We start from the raw sequence: 12,611 nt of genomic DNA on the forward strand, positions 1-12,611 counted from the left end.
TGTCAGTGTTCTTCATGACTAATTCTCCTTGCTGCCTTTGATTCTCAGATTTGGTGGTTCTTGTAGATTGGTTGTGGCTGCTATTGTTGAAGGTTGAAACAAAGCCTTTGTTCCTTTTGGTTTTGATTCAAGAAGATGAATAGAAGAACTGGTTTCTTAATTTGGACTGGGACTGAACTGGACCACTTGAATTGTAGGGGGACCATCTGAACTGGACCAGACCACACAAACTAAACCAAACTGGCCCAGTTAGAAAGAAGAAAACAAAAAAATAGAGAAGAATGAGAATAATGATGATGGACCAGATTCTGTTGGTTATTATATGAATGGAAAGAAACAGTGGATATGCAGATCTGTGACTTAACATATTAGATAGCATCATTCAATTCTTAACTTCTTACTTCTCAAGACTGAATTATCTCTAAGTTCAGTAAAAAAGTTTGATTGTCTTGAGTACAAGATTTCTGCTGTCTTAAATATTATTGATCCAGATAGAAAACAAAAGGGAATTATGGAGACTGAAGTTCCATCTAATGGCCCAAACATTGGCTTTACTTTATATTCATAATAATATTCCTACTACTTTGCGAGCTGGATAGTGGACTTTGGGTTACTGCCTGAGTTCACAGGTGAGGGATATCCAGAGATGTTATTTGATTGCTTCAAATAAAAAAATACCTGTAACAGTTGAAATGGAGGAAAAGGTTGGCATGGCTGTCATTGCCCTAAGTGCATTGCATGTACTTGGTGGCATGGTGTGATTTGTCGATGCCGACTTTGTTGTCAAGCTCCTGTCACTGAGTGGAATCTTATGCAGCATCTCCTGGAGAAGTGCATCTTGATCAATTATAAGCAAGTGATGTACTTCAAGTTTTGCGCACTGGTTTAATATAATAGAGATGTTGACACATACAAAATTGAGTTTTATAAATTGGTTGCTTGATGTTCTTTTGATGAAGATGAACAATAACATAATATTTGGTATGTTGGGGGACTCACGTATGTATCATGCATTGGGTTGCAATTCTACCACTTGAACTCAGTTGATCAAGCCACTTGTTAGAATTGCTGAGAAAAAAGAGCAAGTATTGGAAGGATGCTAGAAAAATCACAGTTGTGGTTGAATTGCCTAGTGCCCCAGCCAAGCGTCTTGATCCCAAAGGGTTGAGAATTTTCCTTTGTATGTTACAATTGTGGTCAAAAGGGGCATTCTTTCTGAAATTTTCCTTGCAAAAGACATGGTAATGTCTTCTTTTTATTTATTTATTTATTTTGATAATAAAAGAAATTATATTAGATAGGGAAAAATGAAGGTACAATGTGCAGGGACAAGGAGTCCGCCAAAAAAACAGAAAAGAAAGTAAAAACAAAAAAAATTGAAGATCAGACCATGAAATTAGATAAAATTAACCAAGAAAAACCCTTTCCATCATAATTTACCAAATTCTTCAAATTTGCCAATTCTCTTTGACCCTTCAATTTATGACTTTTGCCACCATCCAAGCAAACCTAATTTCCTCCAGTATCACTCAACTTTAAATCCAACTTATCCAAAAGATTTTGAGCTTCTAAATCCTCCTTGGGAACTCCCTTCATGGGAGTAGGCAATATTCCATCCCTACTCTGTAAATTGTTGATCAAACCATCATTTTCAAAAATGGACACTCCCTCCAAACCTTTCAATGGGGCAGGATGAACATAAGAGAATCCCCTACTTCGTCACAAGAATCAGAAGCGTACCCATATTGTTTTTGAATCTCATCCAACAATAACCCTGCACGACAGTCAAACTCACTCAAATCATCGCTTTCTGAATCCAAAAAATCCCCCCATTTCTTGACCTCCTTTTCTTTCCTTTCTCTGTTGCTACATCCATCGTCCTTTGTAAGAGATTCTTCCACTGTGCTAAGTTATCCTCTAGAATCTCTCCTTAAAATCTTTGCCGCTGTTGCATAGAATTCTCTCTTCTCGTCAAACACCTTCCTCATCTTGGCACCCATATGAGCTATCTTCTTGCAAGCATCCACCTTACTACCCTCTAATCTGTCAAAATTTGAACACAAGATATCATCAATCTTCCCCGTAATTGCTCTTGGATTTTTTCATCTTACCTTCCCATTTTTTGATCTCTCTTCCAGGCTTGTTTCATTTTAATATCACAGTCTAATTCTAGCTCTGAGCTATTAATATTCTGGGTATGTTCCTGAGTTTGATCAGCCCGACTTGAAGTTTGGAGTGCCTGAATCTTAGTGTGAAGTCTAAGCTCCTCCTTCCCACTTGTTTCCTGAGCTCTAACAACTGAAATCTGGTCCTTCCTGTTCTTGAAATCCAGCTCTGACTTATCTGGTCCTTCTCTTCTTTTTATTGGCGAAGAGAGAATTCATTAAAGGGCATGAAGGGGGTGCTATCATGTATAAACAGTTTCAAAAGACAAGAATCACATGTACTACAATGTGTCAGACAAGTCAAGATTGTACAAGTGTGTACAATGTTCAAGCCACTATATCGACTAGTTAGATTTGTCATCTGTCTTTGATAATATTAAGCATCATAGCTAATCCTTCAAAGGCTCTTCTGTTTCTTCAGACAATCCAAAAAATGATAAGGGGAATTAGATTGAAGGTCCCCCCCACCCCCCCCTTTTTTTTAATTAAATTGAAGCAATACCTTTCCAGATTTCATTTTACTCTGTCTAAGCAGTTCCCTGCTGCCTGATCAGAGCAGTGGCCAGATCTGAGAGATTTCTGGTCACGAACACTGCAGGAGTATCTTTGCAATAGTTTCAGCATCTCCCTCTCACAAAAAGGATCTGTTGACTAGAGACAGACCCCTTTTCTGAAGGTTGTTAATTGTGGGAATTTTCCCAAGAGTAGCCTCCCGCAAAAAAAGGCAACTTTGTGGGGGAAGGTGACCTCCAAATAGGTTTCCAGGGGAACTTGCTTCTGGTTACTGCAGGTGAAATGAGTTTCCTGTTGAAGGAGCTGACTGTAAAGCTGCCATCGTTGTCCAGGATCCAATTTGGTTCATTGTCTGGCTAGCTAATGACATAGAAGAAAATGGAGAGGATTCTTCTCTCAGATTGTGAATGCAGTTAAGGGTAATGTATGTTAGTGTACGTATTTGTTTCAATTTTAGGTCCTGTCCTTTATTTCAAAGGGGTGATATTGACATAGGAGGAACATGCGATCAAATTTACTTTTTTCTGTTTATTTTTATTTATTTTCGTTGGGTAATATCTTTATGGTTCTAAGGTATTAGTATTCAGTAGTATTTTAGTTTATACTTTTTGATTCTAAAATTAATATTCTTATTTCTGTAGCATTGTGAGCCTATAAAAGGATCTTATGCACTAATTCTACTCTGAGTTTGGTTACAATTGTTGTGTAGTGTGTAGGCATCCTGCATAAAGTGTTATAAGTGCGAGCTTTAATCTCATTCAGTGTTATTTTATGGGGCTTGCGATCTAGTCTCACACTGCCACGACAGTGTTGACACGGCTATCTGCGAGTGTTCACTCAAACTCTTATGGTTCACAATTTTAGCTTAAATCACCTTGCACTGCCACTTACTCAACCTCCATCACCACCTAGCTGCCACTGTGCCTTCTCTCCATTCCACCTCATTCACAATTAAAAAACAGAAGGAAAAATTCCTTAAAGTAGGCGCAAGGAAACAGAAATCCTTTCAATCATTGTTGTCTTGAGAGCAAATCCTTTCAAGCATTAATTGACCCAATCCAAATTATATCTGAACCAAAATTTAAGCTAATGCTTATTGATGTTTCACATCAGCAAAAGCTCTTTGAAGCAGCTGAAGCACATTTGTTTCCTCAGTTTCTTACCAGATTCTCATTGTTTTTTACCCCCAGCATCGCTCACTCTGCCTTATGAGCCTTCTCTGCCTTGATACACCATGCAATTCTGTTGCTGCCATTGTTAGGGAACCCTTGTGAGGCTTCTAATTTTTGTTTTGATGGAATAAGATTATTTAAAAGAACTGGTTGCTTGATTTGGACTGAACCACTCAAACCAGACCTAGCTTTACTGCCTGAACCTGATCAAACTTCCAAACTGGCCAGCCAGACCAGACTGTACCTCATGAACTGGAGTGACCTTTCTGAACTAGCAAGTGAGTATTTAAAAAAAAAAAAGTAGAGGAAATAGTGGTAGCGTACCTTTGATCCGGTTGCTGGCTCACATGTATGAGGGGAAAGAAATATGTAGAAGTGGATCCGTGACTTAACATCTCAAGTAGCTTTGCTCAATTATCGAGTTGTTATTTTTTAAATGAAATTGTCTCTAAGTTTGATAAAAAAATGATGCTCTTGATAAAAAAATGATGCTCTTGAATTGAAATACTTCCACTCCCTTAAATATTTCTGATTGGAATAGAAAACAAAAGGGAATTGTGACCATTTATGTTCCTTGTAATAGCTCAAAAACTGTTCATATCCATGATAGTATGCCTATTACTTTGTAAGGCTCTAGCAAGCAAGCAAGATTGTGAAATTTGGGTTACTTTGCTTGATTTCAAGGGTGAGGGAGTGATGTTATTTGATTGGTTCAATCAAATCGAAAAAATATCTTTACTTATTGAGGTGTGAGATTGGAAGAAAAGGTTGGCATGGTAATCATATGTCTCATGAGTGTCGCATGTACTTGGTGGCTACGTTAGTTCGTCAATTTCAGCATATGCATGCTCCAATTATCGAGTGGACTTATGAGGCATCTCATGGTGCAAAAAATTTATCCCAATCTATTATGAATGAGAGATGTACTTCAACTTGTGCACATTAGCTAAAACTGGTAGATATGTTACAAGCACACACTTGAACATCACATATTGGTTGCTTAATGTTCTTTTGTCAAATATGAGCAGCAATGTGTTCGTGGGGGAAATTCATTATGAGTTACAATTTGAGTTGTAATTCTGCGACTTTAACTTGCATGATCAAATTGCTGCTTTTGCTGCTATTGAGAAAGAGAGCAAGTATTTGAAGGATTCTTGCAAGAAAATTACTGCTGTGGTTGAGTTGCCTCTTTCCTTGACCAATCCTTTTCATCCCAAAAGGGTTTGATAATTTTCCACTAAGTGCTACAATTATGGTAAAAAGGGCCATTCTTATTGAAAATATCCCAAGAAATGACATGTCAATGTTGTGGAGCCAGCTGTTAACATTGATGAATATGGAGAGAACTGTTCTGGTGGTTAGATTGTGAATGCAACTGAGTATTCTAGGGATGAGGATGAAGAGGGTAATTTTAGCTAGTGTGCATGTTTGCTTCAACTTGTGAAGATTGATGCATTACGAGTACGAAATTAATTTTATTTTTTTTTTTATTTTTATGATATTTTTTTATCTATTTTATTGGTTGATATCTTTACGATTCTAGTATGTTTGTATTTAGGAAAGCAGTTTGTTTTATTTCAAATTCTTAAATTAGTTTTCTTAGTTCCAAATCACCAAAAACCTATACAAGGTTCTTATGTACAAATTTATTCGGAGTATTAAACTTGTTTGTGTCAACATTGGTCCTGCATCAACCATTGTACCTTTTTTTTCAATTTCAACCTTCTTTCTTATTAAGCTATTTTATGTTTGTATTATTCATATGTCTTATGTGTCTAATAGATTAATGGAGTGTATAATGTATTTTGTTTTATTAATTAATTTAGCACACATAAGAATTTATCATAGATAAGAACAATAAGAAGTATAAATATGCGCGCACACATAATATTTCTATCAATTGTGGTTTAAAACAAATGTAAACTTGTTGCCAATAACAAATAACTTAGTTACTTGAACTAAAGGATCCAAAATACACTAAAACTCTTTCTAAGAAGGGCTAAGAGCTTAGAACATGCAAGTACGCTAATATGCACAAGGTTGTGTGTGCTTCAAAAAAATTCATGGCCGTTACACCCACTTCCCGTTATGTAACATCCGCTACTCCCGCTTCTTGTTACACCCGTTATTGTTATATTACGCTACCCATTATCACAATTTAAAACCATGCTGACAAAAGCTGTTGACTAAGATCATTGTGTTTTCTTTTTTTTTTCTCTGTAGGGTGTTTTACTGCTCAACACTGTTCTTACTGGTATGATTCCTTGCTCCATCTATACTTTATAGTTTTGTCAAATTTCATTATCATTTAATTAATGGATTTCACCAATTTTTCTTTATTAATCTTTTGACAGGTTAAAATGTTTCAAGTGTTAAAAAAGTTAATTAAGATTCCACAAAATTTCCCATGCTCTTATTTTACTGGTGAAGTGATAAAAAATAGTTACAGTACAAAAAGACTTTATTTTAACTGGTTTGTTGAGTAAAGTTATGAATTTACTCACTTGAATCTTCCTCAACTGCAAATAGAAGTGGTGGAAGCTTTATGTTTTCCCTTCCCCACTATGAATGCTTTTGTAACTTTTAAATTTATTGTAATATTTTTTTTAGTAGTAGAAAATTTTTTAGGAAAGGAATATAGAAGGGTTTGTGATAAGATGTCCTCCTAGAAAAAAGGTTGGTAATGCTTGTAAGAATCACCTATCTTGATCCTTACTAGATTTTTTATTTTATATTTATATTTATATTTATTTATTTATTTTTTAAGTTTTCATGATTCTCGACAAAACATTGCATGCCTATAGTTTCAACAGAAACAAAAAACTAAATGCTTCTAAGGGAAAGAAAGATATCTATGGGGATTCTTTCCTCCTAAATGTTCCTAGTTATGCTTGATCTTGCCTACTTATGCCAAAGATTTTTCTTTATTTTATTGAGTGTATATAAATTTAGATAGATATGCATGTACGTGTGCATGTGCAATGTGTGTGTGTGCACATGCTTGCTTGCACACACATGTTATCTCTATCTCTCAAATGTGATAATTTTCTTTTTTAGACTTTTCTTGATAAAATCCTAGCCTTGGTCTTCAATCCCCTTGAGCTGCTAGCGAGCATCTCTTTTTGCCTTCTTTCAAGTGTGCACTACTGACGTAGATGACTTTGTTAAGGAAAGCTTCTGGAAAGGTGCTTATCAATGCAGTCTCCTTCGTGTGTGTTTTTGTGGTGTAAACATATGCGTAAATGCATGAAAACACACAAAAAAAAAAAGCACTTTCGAAATGAAGTAGATATGTATTTTACTGTTTTATTACTGATAGAGAGTGTATAAATTGAGACTAGATTTCATTTACCTTAGAATAAATGGTATAATTGTTTTCAAACATATTAATAAATTATATATTGATAAAATAAAATCTCGAGGCAAAAAGTGTAGAGAGGAAAGGATATGATTTGTGAATTTATTGTCGTTTCTATTGCATGTAGTTTAGCATTTTAACAAAAGAAAAACTCATCAAACAAATGTGAACTTTATATGTAAGAATGCAAGAAGTTCCACCTCTCTCGTGCATGAGGAAAGATGATAAAAAATGCATAGTTGTGGAGAAGTCTTTTGATCTTGTGGTAAGAGGAGCTATATGAGGAAATAAAGGATCTCCCCAATCTTGGATGTTGAGCAAGGACTAAAATTTTGATTTCAATTTTTATTGGAAATTTGAGGACTTAGGAACTATAATGCACCATCCATTGTTATTATCTAACCTTTGATTGGAATAACGTTATTGTGCTTGTATCTTCATCAACTCTAGGTCTTGAGCTTGTAATAACCTTCCAAAACAAAGTTAGTTTTGGTAATAAGGTTGCTAACTCCCAGGTGATGATGTCATGAGGATTGTCACCAAGGAAAAATCTGATCTTAACAAGGTTGTACAATCCAACAAATGGAATGCTTTAAAATGTGAAAGACACCGGTCATTTTCATAATGATGAAGATGGCGCCATATGAGGCTATGCGACACCAAGGCAAAATTTGACTCAACGAGTTCATAAAATCCAACAAATGAAATGCTTTAAACTACCAAAGACACCAACCATTTTCATAATGATGAGGATGACACCATATATAGGCATGCCTCTTAAGATGAAGTCGTGAATCAAGTTGCATCTTCAGATTGCACATTAAAAGAGTTGACGGTAAAAGTATAGAACAAAATGAGCCATGCCAATAAATTAGCCACAAATGACTAGTTGCTCTTCACTCAAGGCATTCTTAATAAGCCCTTACAGGATACAAAACTACAAACCAATTTTGTTGGTACACAAGACTCACTTGATTACATGAAGAACCTTAGGACTATCATGATGCTCCATGTGGTCTTAGATGCCATTGTTTTCCAATCTTTCATAACACTTAAAAGGTACAAATCTTATGTAGTGCTCAAGTTTTTTACCATCTAACTCGGTTTGTGGTTTTGAGCAATTGTTTGATATTTTTGAGAAATATTTTATGAGTATATTTAATGTAAGAAAACAAACTATAGATTTGATGGATATTAGGTAGGGACACCAAGAGTTTTGAGATTATGCCAAGAGATTTAACATGGAAGGAACATTGAGTAAGGATTTAAATATGGGGACTTTCATTACTAGAATCAGGGCTATGGAGTTCAACTTCTCTCTTTCAAAATCTCACTTCAATCAGGTTTTAGAGGGACAAAAGGCACAAAAGGAGATCTTTGTAAGAGAGTGGAAAGACAAATCACACGATCTCATCCTAGTCAAATGGTCATCAAAGAAAAGGAAAAAAGGGATTTGAAGTAATTCTACAGTAATTGTGATCCCCTACTTTACCGTGATATGAAAATTGATATAGTTTTAGGACAATTGGCTTGGAAAGATGAAGCTTGGTGCTCTAAGGTGAGACATTGACAAGTATTATTTGTTTCATGAGACCATTGAAATTATACAAATGATTGTAGAAATCTTAAGAATGACGTTAAGTATTTGATAATGTGAGGTCTTTTAAGGAAGATACATTTTTGGACATAGAACACATTAAGATTGAATAGCAAATACAACGGGATCTAGATGGATGTAGATTGTGATGAGCTACAAAAGTGTTCATAATGGTTAATACATGTAGATAGGTCTTTGATAGAGGAATCAAGTGATGCAAGTTTGATTTTGTCATCCTTTGAAGTGGATATGATTAAGTATGCCTTTGGTTTGATTTCTAGGCTGCAAATAATAAGGTAGAGAATTAGCTTTTATTTGTGGCTCAAACCTAGCATGGATGATGGGCATGGAATATGTTTGAAGGTGATAGTGATTAGAAGTTATAGTTGGTTGTTCGCCAGGTCATGGGGATGTACGAGGCATGGGACCTTAGACCATAAATTATTGGGTAAGGTGAAAGATTTAGTTTCAACTTTCTAGACTTTTGTGATTGTGTAGGTTTGTGGGTGTGGAGGGGGTTCTTGATAGAGGACGAGTTTTATTGGACACAAGCAATGGATGTTCTAAAGAGGGCCCAAATAGGAAAACCAAGAAATTCCCAAGAAACTCAAGCTGGATGGTGGCAGGTGGAGATGTTTTGATGGATGAAAGGATTCCTTGAACTACAAAGAATCCAAAGTGAGGGGCTTGGAGATAGTTCTTGATTTTTTTTTTTAAGAGAAATAAATTCATTAGATAGAGAAAGAATGTATAATTAGGAGTGAAGACATCTTAACGAAATGTGGGAATCCCTAGAAAAAAAAGACGAACACAAAATATAAAAGATCGCAAAAGAAAATTAGCACGCCTTAAGAAGAGATTGCCAATCATGTTGAACATTTGAGATACCCATCCCCTTGAAATTTCCATTGCCCACACACCATGAAGAAGCCATAAAATGAAGCTTTTCCCACACCAACCAATATGGTGACTTCTTATTGGAAATATATGCAAGTTACGTTCCTTCCACAAGCCCTAGTACATTGCAAATTAAACACAATTCCATAATGCAATTCCTTCTTTTTTCCTTTGAAACCCCACAAAAGATATTGCCAAAAAACCCCTCCACTGTTCCAGGACAAACCCAACTTTCTCCAAAATAGTTTATTAGCTTGTTCCAAAATTTCCATGCAAAATCACAATGCAAGAAAATAGGCGAAATATATTTTGAAAAATCAAAACAAAGCATATATATATATATATATATATATATATATATATATATATATATTAGGAGTCTCCTCACTTGCAGCAAGTCATTAGTATTTATCTGATTAAGCACAACCAATCAAAGAAATGCTTTGATATTAGGGGGGATTTTTGACCTTACAAATAACTTTGTAGAGTGGAAAGGAGAAATTGGTACCAGCCAAGAATTCACATAAAGATTTACAAAAATAAACACTCGAAGAATCCAACAACCAAGATCAATATCATCTTCAAAAGATACCCTACAATTATTCAATATAACTAACAAAGAAGTTAACTCTATAGTTTTCCTATCATTCAAAGATCTCCTAACGTGAAAATCCCAAGGAGGTAAAGGACCGACTGGGTCTACACTAGCAGAAGAAATGGGATCATTTTGCCTTGAGCTTAAGCGAAATAAGGGAGGAAAAGAGATGGACAAAACAACATTCCCCTTCCAAAGGTCTTTCTAGAACCGAATATTACAACCCTTACCCAAAACAAATTTGGTATGAGGAATAAAGCGATGGTAAATTTGGGATATAACTTTCCATGGGCTTTCTGAAGAGCATCTAGACCCAAATTAGTATCCCACCTATTCCCATCAAGTTGAAATTTACTTTTGATAACTTTATACCACAAGGAAGAGACCACTCGTGGGAACTGCCACAACCGTTTAGCCAAAAGAGCTGCGTTCTTAGACACCAAAATTTCCAAGACCCAAACCTTCCACTTAGTCCTACAAGCCACCTCCCAACTCACCAAATGGTCCCTAAAACACCCTATCCTTGTCCAAAGAAAATCTCTCATAATTCTTCCAAACTTACTAGTGACTCGTTGAAATTTTAAAAATAGAAAGAAAATGGAACGAAATACTAGAAAGACAAGCCTGAATTAGAGTAATCCTTTCTCCCAAAGAAAAAAAGGTTCCCTTGCACCCATCTAAACGCTTGGACACTCTCTCCACCACTAGATCCCAAAAAACTAATTGATCTAGGAATACCCTCCAAAGGAACCCTTAGATAGGACAATGGCCACCCCAATTCAGCATACCCAACTTCCAAAGCTAATTCCTTAACACTCTCTGCAAGCATGTTAATAGCCGCGATACCACTTTTTCCATATCAATCTTAAGCCCCGACAGTCAACACCCTTTCAAAAATTTCAAGAAGCCCCAATATATTTAAGAGAGAAAGCTTATGATCCTCTAGGAAAAAAGATAGTATAATCCGCAAACTGAAGGTATGACATCATGATCTCCTCCCTACCCACTCTGAGACCTTTTATTAAACCTCTATCCACTGCCCTGGCAACCATCGTACTCAAAACGTCAACCACTTAACACAAACAAAAATGGAGAAAAAGGATCCCCTTGTCCAATCCTCCTTGTGGCCCTAAAGCAAGATTTAGGATCACCATTCAATATCACCTCAAAATTCACATTAGAATACCACCTTTCATCCATCTATGCCATCTCTCTCCAAACCCCTTCCACACAAAAATCTTATCCATAAAGTTCTAGCTCACTCTATTATAAGCTTTTGCAAAATGCAACTTAAAAAAAAACCTCTTTTTCTTCCTCCTAATATCCTGAATGATTTCATTTGCAATGAGGATTGCATCCACAATCTATCTTCCCCCCATGGCACTCTGGGCCTTAGAAATAGTCTTATCAAGCACCACACTTATTAGTTAGAACTTTAGTGAATATTTTATAAACACTAGAAACTAGGCTAATTGGTCTATAATCAGAAATCTTGATAGACCTACTTTTCTTTGGCAGCAAATTGATAAAAGTAGAATTAATACTCTTGAAACCCAATTCCAATAGAATTCATTGAAAACCTTCAGTAGGTCATTCTTCACTACCGCCCAACAATCTTGATAAAAAGCTAAATGAAAACCATCCGGCCTTAGTCTTTTATCCATCTTCGTTCCAAAAACTGTAGCCCTAACTTCCTCTTCCTCGAAAGGTCTCTTTAGCCAGACTATACTATCAATAGGCAAAGGATCCCACACTAATCCCTCCACCGTTGGTCTATTATGATCCTCCTCAATATACAAATTATAATAAAAAATCAGGGATCTTAGAGGCAATTCTACTAGAATTCGAGATAATAACACCTCCTACCCACCTCCATCTCCCTTATCAAATTCTTTCTCATTTTTCCATTAGTTAAGAATTGTAATCGCCATCTATAACCCATTTAAACTTCATCTTTAGCATCCAACTTCTTATTTTCTTAAATATCAGCTCTTGCGATTCACTTTTCAGGGAAACCATTTTAGCCTCTTCCTCCTTGGAAAGGGTCATGTACTCGTGTCTTTTTCCTTTCTATCTAACTCTTCCAAATCTCCTAGAATAATAGACTTTTTAAACCTAATATCTCAAAACACCTCCCTATTCAACACTTTTAGTTTTTCTTTCAACCTTTTGAACTTCTTCATAAATCAAAACTTCTCCCAACCAAGGTTTGAAAGGAGCCATGATCTAACCACATATTCTCAAACCTAAGAGGGGTGGGGCCCTAAGGCACTTTCGTAGATTCCAATAAAATAGGAAAATGATCAGAAGTGGG

At 35.8% G+C, this 12,611-nt stretch overlaps 1 protein-coding gene across 2 annotated transcripts in view; it reads left to right on the top strand.

The window, feature by feature from the left end:
- LOC131154259 (uracil-DNA glycosylase, mitochondrial) overlaps positions 1–12,611 on the top strand; it is a 42,461-nt gene that overhangs the window by 16,247 nt on the left and 13,603 nt on the right. For both annotated transcript variants that reach the window (XM_058106916.1, XM_058106915.1), the window contains exon 4: positions 6,074–6,104. In XM_058106916.1, coding sequence (XP_057962899.1) covers positions 6,074–6,104 — 31 coding nt within the window. The remainder of the gene's footprint in view (positions 1–6,073; positions 6,105–12,611) is intronic.

The sequence above is a fragment of the Malania oleifera genome, chromosome 4 (assembly GCF_029873635.1).
Source record: "Malania oleifera isolate guangnan ecotype guangnan chromosome 4, ASM2987363v1, whole genome shotgun sequence".
NCBI lineage: Eukaryota > Viridiplantae > Streptophyta > Magnoliopsida > Santalales > Ximeniaceae > Malania > Malania oleifera.